Source organism: Geotrypetes seraphini, chromosome 3, assembly GCF_902459505.1.
Source record: "Geotrypetes seraphini chromosome 3, aGeoSer1.1, whole genome shotgun sequence".
Lineage (NCBI taxonomy): Eukaryota > Metazoa > Chordata > Amphibia > Gymnophiona > Dermophiidae > Geotrypetes > Geotrypetes seraphini.
Window position 1 is genome coordinate 39,528,622 of NC_047086.1, and position 24,349 is coordinate 39,552,970.

At 45.2% G+C, this 24,349-nt stretch overlaps 1 protein-coding gene across 2 annotated transcripts; it reads right to left on the reverse strand.

The window, feature by feature from the left end:
* Positions 1-208: 208 nt before the first annotated feature.
* Positions 209-13,780, reverse strand: PRSS35 (serine protease 35). Of its 2 annotated transcripts, XM_033935536.1 has the most exons (3): positions 13,594-13,780; positions 8,756-8,921; positions 209-2,089 (listed from the first exon to the last, which is right to left on the reverse strand). In XM_033935536.1, exons 2-3 carry the CDS (start codon positions 8,866-8,868, stop codon positions 817-819), a joined length of 1,386 nt encoding a protein of 461 aa, XP_033791427.1. In that variant the 5' UTR covers positions 8,869-8,921; positions 13,594-13,780; the 3' UTR covers positions 209-816. The 2 variants fall into 2 exon arrangements, with proteins under 2 accessions (XP_033791427.1, XP_033791428.1); XM_033935537.1 differs by lacking the exon at positions 8,756-8,921 and having other exon boundaries at positions 212-2,089; positions 13,594-13,779.
* Positions 13,781-24,349: the final 10,569 nt, after the last annotated feature.

Sequence of the window (24,349 nt, forward strand, 5' to 3'; positions counted from 1 at the left end):
AACAATACCAACTGGATCAACTCTTTGGGATCCTGCTGGGTACTTGTGACCTAGACTGGCTCAGTGGACTTCCGGTCTGACCCAGCAGGGCGCATCTTACGTTCTTAACACTTAGGGCTCCTTTTACGAAGCCGCGTTAGCGGTTTAACGCGTGCTAATGTGCCGGCCGCGCCGGCCGCTACCGCCTCCTCTTGAGCAGGCGGTAGTTTTTCGCCTGCGATAAAGCCACTAACGCGGCTTCGTAAAAGGAGCCCCTAGATATAAATTATACATAGTTAAATCAAATACAAAATATATTCTTCCTTAAACTGTGGAATTTCAAATGCGTCCATCTTATTGAAACAGAATTATACTTCTCAGGGTCAGCACAATTTACCCGCACACATCGAGCTGTTAAGATTACTGCACAGAGCGTGTGCAGAGATATTCAACGGGCACCTTGGATGCTAACGAAACGTTGGTTAGAGAAGACCCCTGAGAAGAGCAATGTGCAAAGAGATCGCACACTGGCTTAAAAAGCATCACTGCTCTTTGCAGCAAAGAGAATAAGTAGCAGTCTGAGTGTTATACAATAGCAACGTAAGCAATGTTTTAAATGCGTGTGTGTACAAAAAAAAAAAAAAAATCCTTATTTGAACATATCTACTAATCTTCCAGTAATAGCAGTGCTCACTGCATGTAATTTTTAATACGAGGCTTTAATTTCAAAACCACTCTTTTCTATTATTGTATGGTATGCGGTAGTGTTCATACAGTAACTTTGGCTAGAAGATCTCAATTGGTTGCAGATGCTGGGGCACTTTGTGTTGGCTTCCATCAAGCATGCGTGCAGTCAGCAGCGTTCCCATGTATCCAGGAGCATATCTGTGCATACTTCAGGGGTGTGATTCTTACAGCTACATTATAGTCCTGCTGTCCTCCGTTCAGGTCCACCCACTGGTGACCCGAATAAACTGCCACTATCTTGCGTTTCCACTTCTTGCTCTGCGGCTCCCTCAGACGGATGTAGATGCCGGAGCCGCTGGAACCTGGCTCTGCGTCACAGTGCTGGTAGAAGAGATCGCTGGATTCGTCTCTCACCCCGCAAAAACGGTAAACCAGCTGCCCCGGCCTGTCACTGTCAAAGCCAGAAAAGTGGACTCTGTTCCCTGGCATATGCTGTGTGGTCGGACTAATGCCCAAATCCATGTATTTCTTTTTCTGAGGACGTTTAAGTTCAAGGACCGCATAATCGTAATCCAGTGCCACATCTTTAGCTGTTACGCCTTTAAGCCAACCGTTTGGGATATGGGTTTTCTTCACTCTGGTCCACTGGAAAGAGGGATTACCTTGAGATTCACCCCTATTCTTTCTTGAGCCTTTGCGATTTTTGTTCCCCTCAACGGATCTCTTGTTCAAGGATTTCGCAACCGGTGTTCTGGGATCCTGAGCATCCGAAGAACCTTTTTTTCTCTGTTTTGAACCCCTGCGGTTCTTGCCACCGCCTTTAGATCTGATCTTCAGCAGCCCTACCTTCAGCTTCCTGGCCTCTTTGATGTAGTCCTTGCCATCATGAACACAGTGGGCAGCTGTTAAAACATGCTTAGGTGAAATGAGAACCCCACTGCACCCTGAGGAGATCTTAACAGCAGTGCTGAAGGGATAATTGGTCATGAAGTGCTTGTCAGAGATGCTGAATCTGCTGTCCGTGCCGTAGACCTGTCTCTTTCTCCTGAGCCTGCCTGTCACAGAGGTGGCGTTCTCCGATTTTACTTGAGGTAAGGAACCCTGGATGTTCACGTCCGTCCTTAATCGTGTGCCATTCTCAAAGATGGTCTCGTAAGAAAGGCAGTCTTCAAGGTCAGACCGGCTTGGACGTGGCAGTGTTTTTTGGCATTCGATACCACAGGTTCCGTTTAATTCCAATTTGATTTCTGCTTGGAATTTTGGACTCTCGAGACGAAAAGTCCTTTGGCCCACAATTAATGGCAATTTTTTAAAGTGCCAGATGAAATCTTGTTCCGTTTCCGCGCCCTTGATGAAGCTTGATGGAGGGACTGACAGCAGTAGAAAAAGTAGTGTAAATCTCATTTTGTCAGTGTATCTTGATCTAAAATTGAAAAATAAATAAATAAATTGAAAAAACCCCCAAACATTAACCTAGTGGTTAAAAATGACATGACAATGCACTAAAAGAAATGAAACTATATAGAATTCTCACCTCTTAAGTTAGAAAAAATTAATTCCATAGTGAGGCAATACCACTGTTAAAAGCCAATATAATATGATGCATAAATCATATTCTACTAAATACCTACCAGGTTCTTTATGGAATACAAAAGATTTGGGGCTCCTTTTATGAAGCCGCTTAGCGGTTTTAACGCGTGTAATAGAACGCGCTAAACCGCCGGCCGCGCTAGCCGCTACCACCTCCTCTTGAGCAGGCGGTAGTTTTCCAGCTAGCGTGGGGGGTCAGCGCGTGATTAAAAGTCACGCGCGTTAAGCCCGCTAATGCGCCTTCGTAAAAGGAGCCCTTGATATACAGTGCTTCATTCATCTGGAGCGCTAGAGAAATTGTAAGTGGTCGTGGTATTAGCTAGTCAATTACAAAGAGGTCACAGTTTTACATTACATAAGGGGGACTTTGTTTAAGGCGCGCTAACCGATTTAGCACGTGCTAAAGATTAGTGCGCACTAACCCCCCCCTCTTCGACGAAACTGCGCTAGCAGTTTCTAGCGCAGAGAGCCGTGCTGAATGACCCGCGCTGCTCCCGACGCTCATAGGAACTCTATGAGCATCAGGAGCAGCGCGGGCCACTCAGCGCAGCTCCCCGCGCTAGAAACTGCTAACGCAGTTTCGTCGAAATGGGGGGATTAGTGCGCACTAATCTTTAGCGCGTGCTAAATCGGTTAGCGCGCCTTAATAAAAGGCCCCCTAAATCTCCAAAGATTTCTTTAAAACAAAAGTTAAATTTTTGGCTAAAAGACAGATGGGGTAATTCCGTAAAAGTCCCCTAGAAGTTAGCGCCCTAAAGTGTGTGCACTAAACATGAATTCTGCACTGACAATTACATGCCTAATTGCCATTCTAGCATATTAGCATAACTCCACATTTGCTTGCTTAAATTTAGGCATGGCCACTTATGCCATGTCAAAAACGGATGTAAATGCTGGTGACTGAATGGGCTTGGCTTATGCGGCATATATTGTTCCCTCTAAGCTGAGCAGGAGTCCTCCACCTACAGTCTCACCAATAGAGGGTGCTGTTTTACTGTCACATTTTTCAATTGTGAGGGACAGGCAAGTTCTGCAGGCCTCCAGGGAACATACCTGTCCTTAGCGACTGAAAATATTCCACCCCCTAGTGGTAGCAATGCAGCTGGAGGACACCTGCTCTGAACATGCCCAAACCCCTCCCTCATCTACACTCCCTAGCGGTGTCAGGTCAAAAGCGCGCCGGGACAAAGGCGCACCCAGACAATTGAGTGCAGTGCGCGCCGCCGCGCCGCTCTAAATTACTGTTTTTAGTGCTCCGACAGGGGGCGTGGGGGGGAACCCCCCCCCACTTTACTTAATAGACATCGCGCCGCGTTGTGGGGGTGTTGTGGGGGGTGTGGGGGGTTGTAACCCCCCACATTTTACTGAAAACTTCACTTTTTCCCTGTTTTTAGGGAAAAAGTTCAGTTTACAGTAAAATGTGGAGGGTTACAACCCCCCAAGCCCCCCATAACGCCGGCGCGATGTCTATTAAGTAAACTGGGGGGGTTCCCCAACAAAAACCCCCGTCGGAGCACCTAAAAACTGTAATTTAGAGCGGCGCGGCGGCGCGCACTGCGCTCAATTGTCGGCGCACGCTTTTGTCTTTTGCGCCGTTGTCTATGAACCCTCCCTAGCAGTTACACCCTAAGGGCCCAATTCTAAAAACGGCATCCTACGGCCATCTAACAAACCAATTGAGATGCATAGCTTTTTAAAAAAACAATTGATGGGACGAAGGATGCCTATTAATGTAGGCGTTGCTCGCATGCATTCGTAGATGTCTGGGCATGCCTATGGATGCCGAAGGCTGGCGTAGGCATTGCTTACGCCAGAAGTGGCCTTAGGCATCCGAAGACATGCCTAGGTGCTTCTTGTAGGCGTGAGTCAGATGCCTTAAATGCAGGCCTTTAAAATGCTGGCCTACATTTAAGGTGTCTTTAGAAGAAAATAGACATGATTCTGGAAATGGTGCCATTTCCTGAATCAGGCCCTAAGGTTGTAGAATTATGACTAAGTATGCACATAACTGCAAATTAGCATCAATTAACTCCAATTATAGCCCAGAGCTCAGAATGGTTTACATGAGTTTATTCAGGTACTCAAGCATTTTTCCCTGTCTGTCCCTGCAGGCTCACAATTTATCTAATGTACCTGAGACAATAGAGTGATTAGTGACTTGTCCAGGGTCACAAAGAACTGTGGGTTTGAACCCACAACCCAATGGTGCTGAGGCTGTAGCTTTAACCACTGCACCACTCTAGAAATCAAAATGTAGTAGAAATGAGCCAAGTATAGGGCAATGAAGCCATTGTGACATCACTGATGAGGCTGGCTCTTAGGCACTGGTGGAATGAGGTATTGTGATGTCACAACACCAGCTCTGGTTATCAGAAGTTGAAGCTTTTCACACTATTTATTCATTTCATTTTCTATACTATTCTACCAGGGGAGCTCAGAACGGTTTTACATGAATTTATTTAGGTACTCAAGCATTTTTCCCTGTCTGTCCCAGTGGGCTCACAATCTATCTAATGTACCTGGGGCAATGGGGGGATTAAGTGACTTGCCCAAGGTCACAGTGTGGGTTTGATCCCACAACGCAAGGGTTCCAAGGCTGTAGCTTTAACCACCGTGCCACACTCTCCCCCTATTAGTAGCTAGTGCCAGTTAGTATCTAATTTTATCAATTATATTACACACGTAATTGACAGCATTCAGTAACCTCAGTGCATACATGCTGGGCCTGCCCCTGACCGGCCCATACCACTCCCATTACATTAAAATACATTTCTAGACCGCAATACCTTCCAGATCGATGCGGTTTACATCATCAAGAGACTGTACACACAATAGAAATATCATCTTCCTTACTTTCCTAAGAATTTTACAAAAAGAGATGTCTTTAATAGTTTTCGGAGATGCATATATGAAATCGAAGAAGCAAACAAAATACGCAGTTCCAAATCCCAACTAGCAGTCTGCAGTTACTCGATAAAAGATTTATACACTAAGGGACTCATTAAAAAAAAAAAAAAAAAAACAACCCCTCCAAAAACCGGCCTAAGTCAGTATTTGGGTAATCAAAAAGATAGGTTTTCCAAGTACCGATAATCAAAACTGATTTTAAACGTATGTAAAACCAGCTTAAGCTTTTTCACTGCCTCTGTAAGCCCAGAGCGAAAAGGGGCATTTTAGGAGGAGTGGATAGGGCGGGAGGCGGGCTGACCTAGACTTAGTCGCCTGACGGCCATAATCAAAAATGTTTGATAGGTTGCCAGATGGAACTTATACGTTTTGACGTAGACCGATTCAAAACATGTATAAGTTACGAATCGGGCCACTGAGCTGATCGTAGCTGCTGCGATCGGCTCAGCGGCCCAGGCAGCCCATCCCCCCACACCCGTAACGATCGTGGCAAACTGGGACCTGAGGTTTTTCCTTCATTTTGTCAGAGCTTAAGAGTGGTGAGGCTCTAATAGAAATAGTGATCAAGCTATCACATCTACATTTTCAGTCTTAGAATTGAAGAAGAATAATATACAAGTCACTTACGGTAATCCCCCATTGCCCTACATACATTAGATAGATTTTGAGCCTCCCAGGACAGACAGGGAAAAATGCTTGCGTACCTGAATAAATTCATGTTAACCGACTGAGCTCCCCTGGGAGAACAGTATAGAAAAATGAATAAATAAATAAGGCACTGGCATAAAGATAGTGCCTTAAAATTTAAAGTGACAGTACACTCAGTATCTGATCATATTGGGTTCCATGGATGACGTCACCTGCTTGTCCTCAAAAAACATTAGAATCACTGATGAGGGAATTACAGGCCTCTGGGGAGGCCTCTGGTTTCAAGATTCATATAACAAAGTCAGAAATTTTGAATATTAGCATTCCTAGGGATATGGAAACTGCTCTGGCAGGCTTACTTACCCCTTTAGCTGGTAACCAACTTATGTTTTATTATTTAGGGATTAATACACTGGGGGGGATATTAATATATGTTACCAATACAATTATAACCCACTGCTAAAGGTTGTCACTCAAGACTTGGGGCTAGATACACTAAGCAAACCGATCGGTTTGAGCCCTTTGCGACCCGATTTCCCTCCGACCTGTGTACCGATCTGATCCCGCAAATGAGGGGAATCGGCATGCAAAGCAGGAAGGACGCGATTCACTAAACTTTCTTCTGGCACAACGACTGGCTGGCCGATCAAAAAAACTAACGACAGGTGAGGACCAGCCACTTGTGCTAAAACCCTGCTCTCTGCCCCGATTCTCCTGCCTTTTACCGTCCCTATACTCTCCTGCTCTGCCTCCCTTCCCTGCAGCGCGATCCCATGATTTTTATCCGCTTTAAACCCACGAGTTAAAACCACGGGCTCGTGAGTAAAAAAAGTTTTTAAAAATTTTAAAAAGCATGGATGGTAAACACACGCGCAGACCATCTACAGGCAAAGTGGATGGTTTGCGCATGCGCCGGGATCGCTCTTCAGTGATCCGTGCGATCGGATGGGGGTGTGCCTCTGACCGGCCTGCTTTGCATGCAGGCGCGTTCTGAATCGGTCGCCTGGTCTTGGATCGCCCATGGATCGGATCAGCTCCGTGGGCTTAGTGAATCTAGCCCTTGGTTAGATGTGCAGGACTAACATTATCCTGGATGAGTAGAATAGAGTCACTTGAGATGATGATGATTATATGAAGTGGCTTTACCAGTAGAAAAGTTAGAGTTAAAAGAGACTCTTTCAAATGATTTACTAAAGATCTATTTGAACTTAAGGAAAATTGTAGAAAATTAGAGAGAATGGAAGAAAATTAATTTAATCTTTCCTCTAATTTAGACAAGGTTGGAGGAAAGCAATCAATAAATATAAATTTCAATAACAAAGCAAGAATAACTATTACTCAAATTAATACAAACTCATTAGATAGGAAGGCATTATTTTCATTGGTCAATCATTTAACTAAGGTTGAAAACTTACTTTTAGACAAAGAAATACCATCTCAGGGGCCTGCGGAATTAGTTGGTTATTTTAAATAAAAAATTGATAATCTGAGAAAGTATGTAAGCCTTAGCCCATGGATGTTGTTTCAAATTCAGCAGTGGCTGACCAAATTTTGGTTTTGATTATGGTGTCGAAACTGGCCCAAAATCCATTTTCAGGATGGTTTCAGTTTCGGCCACAGGCTAAGGCAATACCGTTGAGTCTTCAATGGAAGCCAAAGATTTGTGTTTTATCCTGTTTGTCTTGCTCTCTCCCCCTCCCCTCTGGCCAATAATTGCCTCTCCTACACTACTCGCCTGTAGATGCCCCCTTCAGGCCTGTCTGGCAGTATAGGCACGTAGTCAGGGCATGAGTGATTCCCCTGTCCTTTCTGTTCATGCTGGCTCTGCTCTCAAAATGGCTGTCGTTACCTCTAAGGGCAATCTCGCGAGACTGCTGCAGCAAGAAGTCATAGCAGCTATTTTGAGAATAAAGCTGATATTGGTAAGAGCGAATGAGGATCACTCATGCCCTGACTACATCAGTAGACCACAAGGGATTGTAAAGTGGTCTGGGGCGCTACTCTTTGTATTCTTTTTTTAAATGTGTGTGTAATACTGTTCAAGTAATGTAGTTATGATCTTGCATAGTAGTTTATATGGTAAACAGAGTGCTCCAAATACAAATGCTTTTGATGCAAAAGTTGAGCAGGAATTTAAGTTTGTAAATTTGGACTACCATAGGGATCCAGAAAAAAAGAGGACAGATTGAGACATAGTAACATAGTAGATGACGGCAAATAAAGACCCGAATGGTCCATCCAGTCTGCCCAACCTGATTCAATCCAAGTTTATCTGAACTAGGGTGGATAAATGGGAATGGGGAGAAGAAAGAAGGAGGAGACGGCACACATAGTCAGGCAGGAGAACATGCACGCATGCGACACGATGACTTCATGGCAATTTTGAGGGAGGCTTTTCAAAACCCGGCAAAGTGACGGGTTTTGAAAAGCCGTCCAGATCCCCAGACATGTCTTCAAAAGGAGGACGTGTCCGTGCAAATCCAGACGTCCGGTAACCCTAATCTGAACGCATCAGGAGACAAGACTAAATGCTCCACTGGGGAGGGCATTTTGGAGAGGGGAGGCACAGACACAGAGGGAATGCAGTGGTTTCCAGAGGACTTGCAGGTGCCAAAATTGGATGCAAGTGAGAGGAATTAAATGCCCCCTTAGCAACGGAAGAGGTACAAGGAGTAATCAAGGAAGCAAAGCTTTGTAAGGCCCCAAGACCGGATGAACTCATTGCACAGTTTTATAGGACATTAAAGGACCTTGTGGTCCTTCCTGTAGTGTCCATTTTTGAGGAAGTGGTACACGAATTCTTCTTCCAAGAGATGACCAAAGGTAATTCTTAAAGTGATGATGTGTTTATGTCAGAGTCATATAGACCTATTTCATTGTTAAATTTTGATGTTCAAATTGTTGTGAAAATCTTAGCTAATAGACTTATGGGGAAGTTACCTACCTTTTAGTGGCAGAAAAGCAGGTGGACTTTGTCCCTGGTAGACCATCGGTCCTGCATGTAAGGAAGGTTCTTGCGTCTTTGGAAAGCCACTTGTCCCTGAGCATGCACACCATGAATTGGGCCTACTCTTTGGTTGCCTTCTGGGTACTTGTAACCTGGATTGGCTCTATCAGAGAAAGAATACTAGACTCAATGGGCCTTTCATCTGATTCGGTATGATACAATTTATATTGCTATAATCCAGTGAGTTTATGAATCTTTCACAGCGTCCATTCAACATGTGAACACTAGATGGCAGACTTGGACAGATGTATTGACAAAACTCAAGTAACCTTAGATCTCCTGACTATGCATATTCCATCAATTTATTTTCATATATTGTGCGTAGTCATCACTAATAATAAAACCCTAAGTGCGCATACGCACTCCTACCTGCGTGATCCCTGCCTCCGTGATCAGTAGCTCCGTGGCCGGCAGAGAAATGTTAGTGTGGGTTCGGTGCGTTTGGCGGTTTACAACGAGTGCACGTGTGGCAGCTTACTGTGTGCCGGTTGCCCGTGATAAAAAAAAGGTAGGTGGGAGAAGGGGCACGATAAAGAGAGACACACACACTGAAAGTCAGGTAGGTGGGAGTGAAAGGCACACACAGAAGGGCTACTGCTGGACAGGGGGAGCAGGCAAAGGGTGGTGGAGGACAGCCGAGGAGAGAGAAAGAAAGACGGACAGACAGCAGCCAAGGAGAAAGAGAGACAGAAAGGCAGACAGACACATCTGAACCCGTTAATGTAACGGGGCTTAAAGAGTAGTACTAAAACATATTCATTAAGAGAAAGCCAAGGTTGTGTAAATAATGCAAGGCGAATATGTGCCCCCCTACAATAAACACCGTCATGTTTTGGATTTTTATTGTGTGTGTGTGATTTTCGTATTCAGATGTTCATAAAATTGAAGGATCCTGGTCTTGGAAGGATCCAAACATAACGTTAACAGGTGCTTTTAACAAATAGATCTGTCAACATTCATCAGTCCTAACATGAAGAATTTCTATTATCTTAATACTTGGCCTGCCTGGTAAACAGCTGGACCAGTGGTGGTGTTAAAAGATGAGGAATTCACACATTATTGTTATAACAAACCACCCAAACTGTTTGGATTCTGAACCAGTTCAGTTGTATTGATTTATTCAAGGCACGGATACCCTATACTGCTATGTTCTCAGTTTCTTTCTTAATCCAAGACTTTACTCAAACAAATATAGATTAATTCAAGAATAAATCTGAATTTAAAAGCATGAAAACCCATGCTTCATAACCTGTTCTCTTTTATCTGCTTTCTTCATTTAGTTTTATGGATAAGGATAAAGGGTGAATACTTTTATTTTTTGGGTTGATGATTCAGTAAGAACGGATTTATTCAGCATGGCCTTCATCAAATTACATACAGATAGAAAAAGTCTTTATCCTGTAGGATTCAAAGTCTAAGAGGGAGATATATCTCCTTTTACCCTCTTTTTCTCTCCCTCTTACCTATCCACCTCCTCTCTCTCCCCTCTTACCTCTCTTTACAGTCGCCTTGAGCCTGTATAGGTATGGGCAACACACAAATAGAAGATTAGATTAGATTAGATATAGTGCTAGATTCACTAAAGGCACGGATCCGATCCGTAAGGGATCCAATCCAGGGGGGGTGTCCAGGGGTTTTGTCCAGGGAGGTCCAGTGGGGTTGATTCATGAATCGCCTTTATGCAAATGAGGGCAATCAGAATCACGCCCCCAACCGCCTGCCTGGCTCACTCTATAGCGATCCCAACGCCTGCGCAGAGCATCTGTAGATGGTCTGTGCATGCACTAGCCCTCAGAGCCCAGCAAATAATTTTTTTAAAAAAACTTTTAAACTTATTTGCGAGCCCGTGGTTTTAACCCGCTTTAAGCCCGCGGGTTAAAACCATGGGCTTGCACTGCGGGGAAGAGTGGGAGAGTCGGGGCTGCAGGAGTTTGGGGCAGGCAGGAGATCAGGGCTGAAAGCAGGAGTTTGGGACAGAGAGCAGGGCAGCAGAAGGCAAGGCAGTCGGAAAGGACCTGAGCGACTGGTCCTCAGCAATCGCTTGTTTGTGTTCGGCCAGTCCAGTCGGTGTTGCAGGTTTTTGTTTGTGAATCGCTGCGTGCCATCATTTGAATGACGTTGCCCCTCATTTGCATGCGCAGATCAGAGGATGATCGGGACAGAGGTTAGTGAATCGGGTCGTAGGGAAATCGGGTCACAAAGGGCTCGCAAACCGATTGGTGCACGATCGGTTTGCTCAGTGAATCCAGCCCTTAGTGATGCAAGATCATGAGGTGTGTCAATTGGAGAAGCAAGATTTGAACACGCATCTTTAGCCCATTATTCTAACCTCGACTTAGGAATCAATTCCAGTGGCGTAGTGCCTCCCACCCTTTTTTCCCGTTCCCGTTCCTTCCCCACCCCCCCTCCTGCTGTGTGCATAACTTCCCTTCCCCCATACCTCTTTAACTCTTCGCTGGCACAAGCAGCACCTGCGCCAGCGCGAAACGGCAAAGAGTTATGAGGGGGTGGCGAAAAGGAGAGGTGCTGGAGCCCCCACCAAGACGGCGCCCGGGGCAGTCCACCCCACCCCTTACTACACCACCGGTCAATTCTACAACAGTGAGACTCTATTTAGGATCATAGAGGGCACCTTTTCTACAAAGCAGTGGTTTTCAACCCAGTCCGTAGGGTACACCAGGCAGTCGGCTTTTCAGGATATTCAAAACGAATATGCACGAGAGCAATTTGCAGACTGAGGAGGTAGTGCATGCACATCTGTCTCATGCATATTCATTGTGGATATCCTGAAAACTCAACTGGCTAGGTGTGTCTCAAGGACTGGATTGAGAAGCAGTATTATACAGGAAAATAGGGTATAGATGTGTGTACCATATATACTCAAATATAAGGTGGGATTTTGGGGATTAAAAAAAAGGCCCCAAAATGACCCCTTCCTGAACTTGTTGTAGGCCACTGTACCACCTTCCTGCCCTGTACTCTATACCCCCTCTAGTGTCTAGTGGTAGACCGGGACAGGAGGGATCCTTCCTGTCTCCCATCCCGGGCGATTCAAACAATTTTTTTACCCTCATCCCCCCCATGTATCTTTTTTCGCCTTTTCGAATCCCTGGTGGTCCAGCAGTGGTGTGTGGGCAGGAGCGAGCTTTCCACATTCCTGCCCTGGCTGAGCCCCTCCCCTGCCTCAGATCTCATGACCAGCAGCACACCTGGCACGCAAGAGCAAGCTTTTTGAGCTCCCCCCTAGCCCTGTGCTGCTCCCTGAACGGCTTCCGTCAGTCCCGCGAAAACTAGTGGCAGTCATTCAGGGAGTGGTGCAGGGCTGGACGGGAGCTTGAACAGTTCGTTCCTGCATACCAGGTGCACTATTGGCCGTGAGATCTGAGGCAGCCATCCAGGGAGGGAGGGGCTCAGCGCGGGGCAGGAGCGCAGAAAGCTCACTGCTGCACATACACACTGGACCATCAGGGATTCAAAAAGGAGAAAAAAGGTATGCAAGGGTAAAAAATATTGTTAGAATTGGCTGGGACAGGAGATGGGGGCGTGGTGAACAGGCTTCTTGTGGCCAGCCTGCCAGAGCTTCCCTCTGCCGCATCATCAGTGATGTAGCAGAGGGAAGGCCCCAGGCAAAGCAGGCAAGGAGAAGCCTGTTCTTGGCGCTGCGTCTTCCAAGCCAGTCACAGTCACCGCTGCTGCTACCTAAGAGGCTCGGAGGTATGACTGGAGTCAGGACTCACTGAATCAGTGAGTCCGACTTTTTTTTTAAAAAGTGAATTGATTCGAATCGATTCACCTCGTGGGCGAATCGGGCAACACTACTCAAAACCTGGAAACCCCTTCTGTAGCCTGTGCAGTTTTGCTAGAATTTTCAATGTCCACTCTGTTTTTCTGGCATAATTTTTAAACTACATATGTCGTACATTAAAACAAATATTAAAAAAATGAATCTTTCTCCACAGTTCTGGCAAAAAGGAAGTTTCGTAATTGTTGATATTATGGAAGAGACACAGAAATAAACCCCTACAATGAAACTGAAAGTAAACCATTCCATGAGTTCATTTCGGGTTACTGCCCCTTGATGCAGTAGGCAGTGGGGCATTCAGTCAAATAGAGCAGGATGCCGATGAGTAGCAAAGAGGGCGATCGATCGGAGATTCCCTGGAATTTAATTTGCACACACCCTTAGCAGAGCTGCACATTCAAATCCCTCTTACTTAGCTTTTCCTTTCATCTAGATCTCCACTAAGGGCTCCTTTTATAAGCTACGATAGCAGTTTTAGCGCATGCAGAATTACCCAGTGCGCTAGACACCAACGCCATTGGTTCTAGCTGCGTAGCGCGGGTTTAGCGCGTGCTAAAAACGCTATCACAGTTTAGTAAAAGGAGCCCTAAAGTGGATTTCAACCGTATAAGCCCTACAGCTGGCAACATACCTACCTGTCTTTTAATTTAAGTAGCCAGACATTTCCATTCCTTTCTTCCCCTTTGGTTATTATTATGATTACAATTTTTATTGAAGGGTCTAACAATTGAGCCATTATTAAAAAATAAAAGAAGAAATACTGTTCAGAAACAGCTTAAGCAAACCTACAGACATGCTTGGCAAAGTTTTACCGGGTGAATTAGATTTACTAGGCTTGACTTTTGAGCTCTCAGAAAACAGACAGAATTAAAGATGCCTTGACTCCAGCAAGCAGTCACAGTTAGTCATACAGCGCTACGATGGAACATGCAGCATTAAACCCTGTGCGCAAGGCTTCAGTCTCGTATCTTACCTGCACAAATCAATTCCACCACTTGTCAGGCTCGAGAACTGCCACTCACCCTCTCCCTTCTACAGTGACTGGGAGGGATGAGGCTGCTGGTGTTGGCTGCTTTTTTCCTGAGTTTAAGCTTGCCACCACTACAAGTCCTGTCACCTCGCCAGTGCTTCCAAGTCAAAGAGAGCACTCTGTGCTCCCGCAGGAGGGGGGGCGAGGGAGGAAGCAAGTGGATTCGCTTCCCAGCTCACAAATCACACAGGAAAAAAAAGAGGAAGGGGGAGGAGGAGAAGGGAGGATCCTCGGAAAGAGACAGCTTCTTCAACATCCCTCTGGACAGCTTTTATGGTTATTCAGCAAGCATCACGGAGAGATGTATGAAAAACAGAGGGATGCATTAAACTGGTAACATACAAGCACAAGAGACTTTGTCTACATCATACAGCTCCTTCGTCCCTGGAGTCGCACAGGGTTGTGTCACAAATTGACTACTGTTGTATTTCTTCTAATTATATAAACTCAATACATACAATTAAGGATCTAAAACAGGGGTGCCCACACTTTTTTGGCTTGCGGGCTACTTTTGGGCACCCCTGATCTAAAACATCCCCCCATCCTGCAACCGCACAAAATATAGGGGCCCAGCAAAATGAAAATAACTCCAAACAGGTACAGAAAGCAAAGATACTTACCTGGAGCAGGTATTCTCCAAGGATAGCAGGGATATATTCAGTGGCCTAGAAGAGAGAGAGGTGCCCGGGGCAGTGCTACGCCATGCACCCCGTACTTGAGCACCCTCCCCCACCCTCGCATACCTATTGAAATGTTTGCCAGCACGAGCATCTTTCACTTCCTGCTCGTGCCAACTTCGGGTCCCTTATGATGTCATGTCATGGTGAAACCTTGTCCAGGACCACGATGGAACGTGATTTAGGAGTGATCATTAGCGACGATATGAAGGCTGCCAATCAGGTAGAGAAGGCTTCGTCCAAGGCAAGACAAATGATGGGCTGTATCCGTAGGGGTTTTGTCAGCAGAAAACCTGAAGTAATAATGCCACTGTACAGATCCATGGTGAGACCTCATCTCGAGTATTGTGTTCAATTCTGGAGACCACACTACCGAAAAGATGTGTTGAGAATTGAGTCGGTTCAGCGAATGGCTACCAGGATGGTTTTGGGGCTCAGGGATCTCACGTATGAAGAAAGGTTAAAAAAACTGCGGATGTACTCATTGGAGGAGCGAAGACAGAGAGGAGACATGATTGAAACCTTTAAGTATATTACTGGGCGTATAGTGGTGAAAGATGATATCTTCAGTCTTACGGGGCCCTCGGTAACCAGAGGACACTCGCTGAAAATCAGGGGAGGGAAATTTCAGGGTGATGCTAGGAAGTACTTCTTCACCGAAAGGGTGGTCGATCATTGGAACGAGCTGCCTCAGCGGGTGATTGAGGCCAGCAGCGTGTTAGATTTCAAGAGGAAATGGGATATTCATGTGGGATCTCTAGGAGAGTAAGAATCAGGGAGTGGGTTATTGGTATGGGCAGACTCGATGGGCTATAGCCCTTTTCTGCCGTCAATTTCTATGTTTCTATGTTTCTATGTCCTGGACCCGTGACCAGGAAGTGGCATCAGAAGGGAGCTGAGGCCAGTCTGAGCAAGAGGTGGAAGATGATGCGCATGCTGGTGAATGTTTCATGAGGTAGGCGGGGGAGGGGAGAGGAAGAGAGGCACCAGCGCCGTCGCCAAGATGACGCACAAAGTGGTCCACCTCCCCCTTTATTATGCCACTACATATATTCTCACATGTGAGTAACGTTATCCACAGAACCCGGTACAGACACTACATGACAATTTTGAATTTTTTAAAGCAGTGCCCATACTGTGAATCAGCTGGTGCCATCCTGCCCGATGTTGGCTCGTGGAACCCACAGTTTAGTAACAAAGCTAAGAAACCAACTAGTGGAGGTGGATGGGTTGTGAGACTATCCGCCTCATCCAAACTACATCAACTAGACATAGGAAAACCTACACTCCTTTCACACACCATCCAATCAAAAAAGTCAAACGGAAAAAACTATATGATGCCCTCCTAGCTACACAAGCAGCAAAACTCGACAACCAAATCTCCAATCTACTAATTATTACCCCAGACTACAAAACATTCAGAAAAGAAATAGACTCTACTCTTCAAGAAATTCCTGCAAACGACTTAACATATATAACCGACCTTTTCTCTTTCTCGGCCAACAGACATAAGAGAAGTTCACACTTGAACTTTGTTTCCCCTCCAGTTAGAGGATGTAAACTTAAAAGATATCATCAACACCTTCTCTCACATCAGGCAGCATTATGGGGTAAAGATCTAGATCCAATTGCTTACGCCTACTACGTATGGGGAATTTAGGACAGATTCCTGAGGGAAAAGGGGATCGTGGGGTACTGAGGGAGGTGCTGGGGTGTTGCATAAGTATAGACAGCTCACCAGGTCGTGCAGGTGCAAGGCCGGAGGGTTAGGACATTGATGGGAAGATAGGACTTCGATGAGAAACCTAGGGGGCAAGGGGGCCCCTTCTGGTGATTAAGGCAGGTCATGACCTGTTGGGCCGCCGCGGGGGCGGACTGCTGGGCGGGATGGACCTCTGGTCTGACCCGGCAGAGGCACTGCTTATGTTCTTATGTTCTTATGTCTAAAAACATATCTGTTCCTAAAGTATTTAGGCAGCTGACCTGTACAATTCTTACTCCAAAATACCTGTTAATCACTAGCTCTTAACTCTGTTTATGCCACTCAAGTTGTACCATCTTTTAATCATTGTAAACCGCATAGAACTTCACGGTCCTGCGGTATATAGACTGTTATTATTATTATTAATACCGCTAGCTCCTTCCACTTCCCAATACCTTCCCGATTCCTCAACTCAACTTTATCTACTCTTTATGTCCTCTAGAAATTACCAGATATCTTCTTGTAATACATTTTTAGTAATTCTTTTGTAATCTGCCTTGAACCGCAAGGCAATGGCGGAATAGAAATCTCTAATGTATTGTAATATACCTGCTGTCCTCAGAGAACACCTGCTTTCTCCGAGGACATTCTCACACGTGGGATTCCCAAGCCACCAGGATCCTGACTCTGGAAAAGGATAATGGATATACGTTTCTACATCTACATATTTTATTTATTTATTTCCGTGTTGATTTATTTATATCCCGCATATCCAAAATCTATGGGGGGGGGGGGGGTGTTACAGCATCACACTCATAAAATAAAAACAATGCAGTTACTCAATAACACAACATAAACACACAACATAATTCTTTTAACTTATAACATTCATCATATAGCTCATAAAATAAAACCATATATGAAGATGGCAAAACCCAAAACGGTTGGAAGAAGAGTTGGCACTCAGGAAATAAAAAGATTTTGCAGAACTACTTGTCCAAATTGACTGTCTCTCCTGGAGTTTTGCTCTAAACAGTAGTGAGAGGTGAAGGTGTGACTTTTGTACCAAGAAGCCGCTTGGCAGATGTCTTCAATAGAGGTGGAACAGTAGTGAGCTACTGAGGAAGCCATAGCTTGGACACTGTGGGCTGTTACATGGATCTGCAGCATCAACCCAGCCTGAGTATAAGCAAAGGAGATACGGCCTGCCAGCCAAGTAGAGATGGATCTCTTGGTAACAGGAACTCCATGTCTATTAGGGTCAAAAGTGAGAAAGAGCTGGGAGGATCTTCTACAAGGTTTAGTCCAGGTAGTATATTAGAGTGCATTTGCAGTCCAAGATGTGAAGAGCTGCTTTCCAGACTAGGAATGTGGTTTTGGAAAGAAAACAGGCAGCACTATGGACTGGTTGATGTGAAATTCTGAGACAACTTTGGGTAGGAATTTTGGATGAGCTTGGAGCACTACTCTGTCATGGAAAAATCTTGTGTAGGGAGGAGCAGACACAATTGCTTGATGTTCACTCACAGCAGGGTTAAAACCACGGAAGACTGCGAAGATCTCCAAAGGGACCTAACTACACTGGAAGAGTGGGCCAAAAAGTGGCAAATGAGCTTTAACATAGGGAAATTCAAGGTCATGCATGTAGGGAAAAAGAACCCGATGTTCACCTACAAAATGGGGGGATCACTGCTAGGGGTGAGCGACCTTGAAAGAGACCTGGGAGTGATGGTAGACACAACATTGAAGGCGTCGGCACAGTGCGCCACAGCCTCAAGGAAAGCAAACAAAATGTTGGGTATCATTAAGAAGGGTATCACGACCAGGACGAAGGAAGTCATCCTGCCACTGTATCGTGCAATGGTGCGCCCGCATCTGGAGTACTGTGTCCAGTCCTGGTCGCCGTACCTCAAGAAGGACATGGCAGTACTTGAGGGAGTCCAGAGAAGAGCAACTAAACTGATAAAGGGTATGGAAAACCTCCCATATACTGACAGACTGAAAAAGCTGGGACTGTTCTCCCTGGAGAAGCGGAGACTTAGAGGAGACATGATAGAAACCTTCAAGATCCTGAAGGGTATAGAAAAGGTAGACAGGGACAGATTTTTCAGATTATGGGGAACCACAAGTACAAGGGGGCACTCGGAGAAATTAAAAGGGGACAGGTTTAGAACAAACGCCAGGAAGTTCTTTTTCATCCAGAGGGTGGTGGATACACGGAACGCGCTTCCAGAGGCTGTGATAGGCCGGAGCAAGTTACAGGGCTTCAAAGAAGGTTTGGATAGGTTCCTAGAGGATAGAGGAATTGAGGGGTACAGATAGGAGTAGAGGTAGGTCATAGGGATAGTCAGGGACCACTGCTCAGGCAATAGGCCTGATGGGCTGCCGCGGGAGCGGACCGCTGGGCGAGATGGACCTCTGGTCTGCCTCAGCGGAGGCAACTTCTTATGTTCTTATGTTCTTATAGCATGCGGACATGAGAGCGATGAGGAAAACAACTTTCCAAGTGAGAAATTTGAAAGAGCAGGTTGTAAGTGGATCAAAAGGAGACATCATAAAAGCAGATAGGACCACATTAAGATCCCAGGAAACATGCAGAGGTTTAATAGATGACTTAGTGTGGTAAAGTCCTTTCATGAATATGGAATCTGATGAACAGATAGAGGTTTCTTGTCGACGGCAGAGTGAAACACACTGATGGTACTGGGATGTACTCAAACCAAATTGGTTTTAGAAACATAGAAGCATAATTGCAGATTAAGGCCAAATGGCCCATCTAGTCTGCCCATCCATCTCTTCCTCTAAGAGATCTGACGCACCTATCCCACGGCTTCTTGAATTCACACACAGTCTCTGTCTCCACCAGTTCTTCTGTGAAAAATTATTTCTTTAGATTACTCCTGAGCCTATCACTTCTTAACTTCATCCTATACCCTTTCATTCCAGAGCTTCCTTTCAAAGTGGTGAAGAAGGAAGTTGAGGACAGATGGAAGTAGACATATGATTGGGTCAAGCCTCATGTTTCTATGTTTCTAAGAAAATGCATTGCACACCAGGAAAAAAATCTCAACCATTTGAAGCAATAACATCGCTGAGTAGAAGGTACCTAAATGTTTCAATGACAGACGAGACTATAGTCGAGAGGCAAAAGACATTTACTTGCTCGGTGAAAGAAACCATGCTGTTAGTGCTAATGATTAAGGGTTAGTATGAAAGAGGGATCCATCATTCTTGGTCAGGAGTGTCGGGAATGGCTGGAGCTTGCATGGCCCCTTGGACAAGAGTTCTAAGAGGAGTGGGAACCTTGGTTGACGTGGCCGAAGTACTATGAGAAACATGGTGCCCTGATCTAGGCGAAGTTTGAGTAGAGTCTTCCCAATGAAAGGTATCAGAGGAAACACATAGAGGAATCTTTCCCTTCAATTAATGAGGAAGATTTCTGATGTCATATGATTGGGGGTATAGAGTTTGGAGCAGAACAGCAAAAGTTTTTTTGTTGTAAGGAGAAGCAAAGAGATCTTCAAGAACTGACAATTAAGTTCATGAACTTGCCACTGTGCGCTTACATTGTACATACAGTTCGGTAAGGTTTCATAACCTTGGTATATCAGTGTCTCACAGCTATGTTTGTGTTGATGTTTGGCAATGTCTTTCTGAGTGGTGTTAATTATTGTTGCATGTCTTTGTGTGCCATCACGAGAATGTTGGAGTTTGAAATAGACCAATGGACAAACATTAAAATTCTTGTTAAACTTGGCAAGAGTGGAAGTGAAATCAGGGACAAGTTAGTCCAAGTTAATGGGGATAACACCATGAAGAAAATGGCAGTGTACAAATGGATTAAACATTTTTCTGAGGGAAGAGAAAGCATTAATGATGATAGTCATTTTTCTCAATGGAGAAGAGTAAACAGTGGAGTGCCGCAATGGACAAATAACTATCGACTCCGCCCCCCTCCAAATTGAGTCCAAACTTAAACTTCTAGGAATCATCTTTGATAAACATCTCACCTACCATGACCAAATTAGCTCAGTGACCAAAAACTGCTTCCATAAACTCCGCTTAATTCGCTCCATAACTTCTGTTCTAGGACCTACCTCTATCCAAACTCTAATCCATTCACTGATCATCTCACACATAGACTATTGTAACTCATTATACCATGGAATAACCCAAAAGGAAACCCGTTGACTATAACTAATACAGGCGGTAGATTTTTGAGAGGGGACATGATCGAAACATTCAAGGTACTGAAGGGGATAGACATAGTAGATAAAGATAGGTTGTTCTCCCTCTCCAAGGTGGGGAGAACGAGAGGGCACTCTCTAAAGTTGAAAGGGGATAGATTCCGTACAAACGTAAGGAAGTTCTTCTTCACCCAGAGAGTGGTGGAAAACTGGAATGCTCTTCCGGAGGATGTCATAGGGGAAAACACCCTCCAGGGATTCAAGACAAAGTTAGACAAGTTCCTGCTGAACAAGGACGTACACTGATAGGGCTAGTCTCAGTTGACCAGAGGGCCACCGCGTGAGCAGACTGCTGGGCGCGATGGACCACTGGTCTGACCCAGCAGCGGCAATTCTTATGTTCTTATGTAAAAGGAGCCCTTAGGGAAGAAAGCTTGTTAGAAACTGGAAATACTGGAGCAGAGACTGCCTCCATAGAATATAGATCTTACTTTAAAAATTGTATATGTAAGTCGGATGACGGCGGCAGCGAGCGGATCCCTGACGAAGCTATTGTGAAACATGTCGGGTCCAGCAGCATGAACTGCTTAAATCTATTTATAAGATGTACAATCATTCAGCTAAGTCTAAGATTAAAAAAAAAAGTCTTAAAAAAATTATTTCATTAAGTTTAAATGCTAAAATCTATGAGGATTCAACACCAAAAATTCCCCGCTGACAAAAATATACATTGGACGGTGGAGTGGTGTATCTGAGGTTTTAGAAGCCATTGAAATAATTAAGTGAGTCAACAGAATGGGATTGAATTGAAACCGAAGGAAATGTTATATCTTAGGGCTCCTTTTACAAAGCCGCGCTAGTGGTTTTAATGCATGCACTGGATTAGCGCACGCTATAGCACGTGCTAGCCGGAAATCTACCGCCTGCTCAAAAGGAGGCAGTAGCGGCTAGCGCGTGCGGCAATTTAGCATGCGCTATTCCGTGCGTTAAGGCCCTAGTGCGGCTTTGTAAAAGGAGCCCTTAGAGTTTAGCATTCATCAGAATCCATAGAATGGTGACAGGTCAAAGGCGCGCCGACAACCCAGCGCAGACAACTGAGCACAAGGCGGAAGCGCGCCAAAAGTGCGCCGAAGAAAAACAGTATTTTAAAGGGCTCCGACGGGGTGTGTGGAGGGGAACCCCCCCACTTTACTTAACAAAGATCGTGCCGGTGTTGGGGGGGGGGGCTTGGGGGGTTGTAACTTGTAACCCCCCACATTATACTGAAAACTTAACTTTTTCCCTAAAAAAGAGGGAAAAAGTTAAGTTTCCAGTAAATGAGGGGGGTTACAACCCCCCCCAAACCCTCCACAACGCCGGCACGATCTCTATTAAGTAAAGGGGGGGTTCCCTACCAACACCCCCCCATCGGAGCCCCTTAAAATACTGTTTTTCTTCGGCGCGCTTCCGCCTTGCGCTCAGTTGTCTGCGCTGGGTTGTCGGCGCGCCTTTATCGTCACGCGCTTTTGACTATGAACCCATAGAACAGTTAGCATGTATGAAAAAACACAAAAAGATCTGTATGTGCTGCTTGATCACTTTAGGCTAATTAGCTGTGTGTAGCAACAGCATTTAAAAGCCCAGTGAATTATCTCAAACATTTGCTGAAGTACCAAAAGGCCATTAGCAATGAAAGAGTACCCCATAAGTGCGGTTGATTGTCAAAAATAGAACTGTAGCCAAACATTCTGTTGGTTTGGAAAGAATAATACAATGAAATCAAGTGTGATAATATTTCAAACCATTAGATGGCACTGAAAATAGATTTCCCCCAAAATGGATTATACAGTTTAAACACCTGGGACTCCTTTTACTAAGGTGCATTAGGGCCTTAACGCGTGGAAGTGTGTGCGCTAAATTGGCGCGCGCGAGCTAGACCTTAACGCCTGCATTGAGCTGGCATCATTCTAGAAGCGTACCACGTGGTGTAGCGCACAGTAATTTTGTGTGTGCGCTATAAACGCTAGCACACCTTAGTAACAGGAGCCCTTGGTGTCAGTTGGCTGTACAAATAGCAACTATTAAAAAAAAAAAAGTGTGTTGCGTTACTAGGTTCATAGTATACTATAGGTCAGTGTTCTTCAACCACCAGTCCACGGACCAGTGCCAGTCCACTGATATTTCCTGCCGGTCCACAGGGCCAGCACATGCATCAGGCCCAAAACAGTGTTCTTCAACCGCCGGTCCACGGTGCGATCGATGCGGCGTTATCTTCGAGCCAGCTCCCTCTTCCTAACCGATTCAGTGCACAAAGCCATGGGCAGTGGCTCCTACGGGCATCCTGTGCCTGAACCGGAAGCCTTCTCTCTGACGTTGCAACGTCAGAGGGAAGGCTTCCAGATGAGGCATGGGACGTGCAAGGTGCAATTAGTACTATTATGGGGGCGGGGTCTGGGGTGGAGATTGGGTAGAGATGGGCGGGGTCTGGCCCACGACTTAGCCCAGTGTTCTTCAACCGACGGTCCATGGACCGATGCCGGTCCACAGAATAATTCTTTCATTTCTGCCAGTCCATAGGTGTAAAAAGTTTGAAAAACACTGCTATAGGTTACAAAAAATAAAAGGAAATAGGCTGCCCAGTAGTAAGTCTGTTTATCAGGGCCTGGAGTGTGAGAAGGAGCTGGGAAGTGGTCAGGAAAGCATAAGGAGCACTAAAAAATTATGCAAACACAATAAAATAAATATGCCTTAGGAAGAGTCAGTGTGTTCAGTGCTCCAACTCAAAGGTCAAATGATCAGGACCTGTGGGGTCAGGAACTATCATAGCAACACTTTGGGTTCCTTTTACTAAGGTGCGCTGGCATTTTTAGTGCACGCAGGATATTACCGCATGCTACGCGGCTAAAACTAATGCCAGCTCAATGCTGGCATTAAGGTCTAGCACGCGGGGCAATTCAGCGCGTGCTATTCCGCGCGTTAATGCCCTAACGCACCTTAGTAAAAGGAGCCCTTTGCTTGCATGAACGGTTATAGCATGGATTAAACTATGCTAGTAATTTAGTCAGCTAAATCAACTTCATTGTGTCTGCTATATCAATAATCTAAATAAAGAATGAATGGCCACTTATTTGAATCTGGTCCACGATTGTAACGGTCACACTCATTTAGTTGGTCTTGCAATAAATCACAGGAAAAATGTTTTTTTTTTAAAAAAGTTGACGATATCACCAGTTCCCGAATTCACCACAGCATCCACAATCAAAAAATAACAAGTGAAAAGTGAAAAATAAAGTGTCTGACTAAATAATTCGTGCATGACAGTTTATTAAAAATATATCCCCTTCAGATTCTTCAACTCAGGCCGAGTTTCACTTTAAAACTTCTTCAGGAGGAACTTCATCACAATTGCAAATTCAAATTCACCATAGCTTCGATAAAGAAGCCACATATCATTCAAACTGCGAAAATCATCCTAAACTTCATCATATCTGTGTTTATATATTATTTCTACGAACGTTGATGTAATTACTTCAAAACTACATCCGTTATAACCCTCACTTCAAATAATTTTTCAGATCCTCAGCGTCACCACCTCAGGCTCAGGGCTCCTTTTATCAAGGCACGCTACGGGGGGGGGGGGGTTAGCGCGTCGGACATTTCATCAAGCGCTAACCCCCACGGCAGCCTAAAATCCTAACGCCTCGTCAATGGAGGCGTTAGGTACTAGCGCGGCAGGCGGTTTAATGTGCGGTATTCCACGCGGTAAACCGCTACCGCGCCTTTGTAAAAGGACCCCTCAATCTCACTGTCTAAGGTTTTATGTGACCATTATGGTCTGTGGAGCTGGCATGAATAGACTAGGGATGAAAGCCTTGACAAAACCTGAATGGTGAAACATGTTGGCTCAATAATCCCTAAGTGATAAAGACCATGCAGCTAAGTACGTTTTAAGTATAGTGGTACCTCGGTTTACGAGTGCACCGGTTTGCGAGTGTTTTGCAAGACGAGCAAAACATTCGCAAAATCGGCGCCTCGGAAACCGAGCGCGCCTCGATTTGCAAGCGCCCCCCCCCCCCCCGCGAACCGGCACCCTCCCCCCTGCGATCCGGCACGGAGGCTATAGTAAAGTAAGAAGAGGGTTCGGGTGGGTTGGG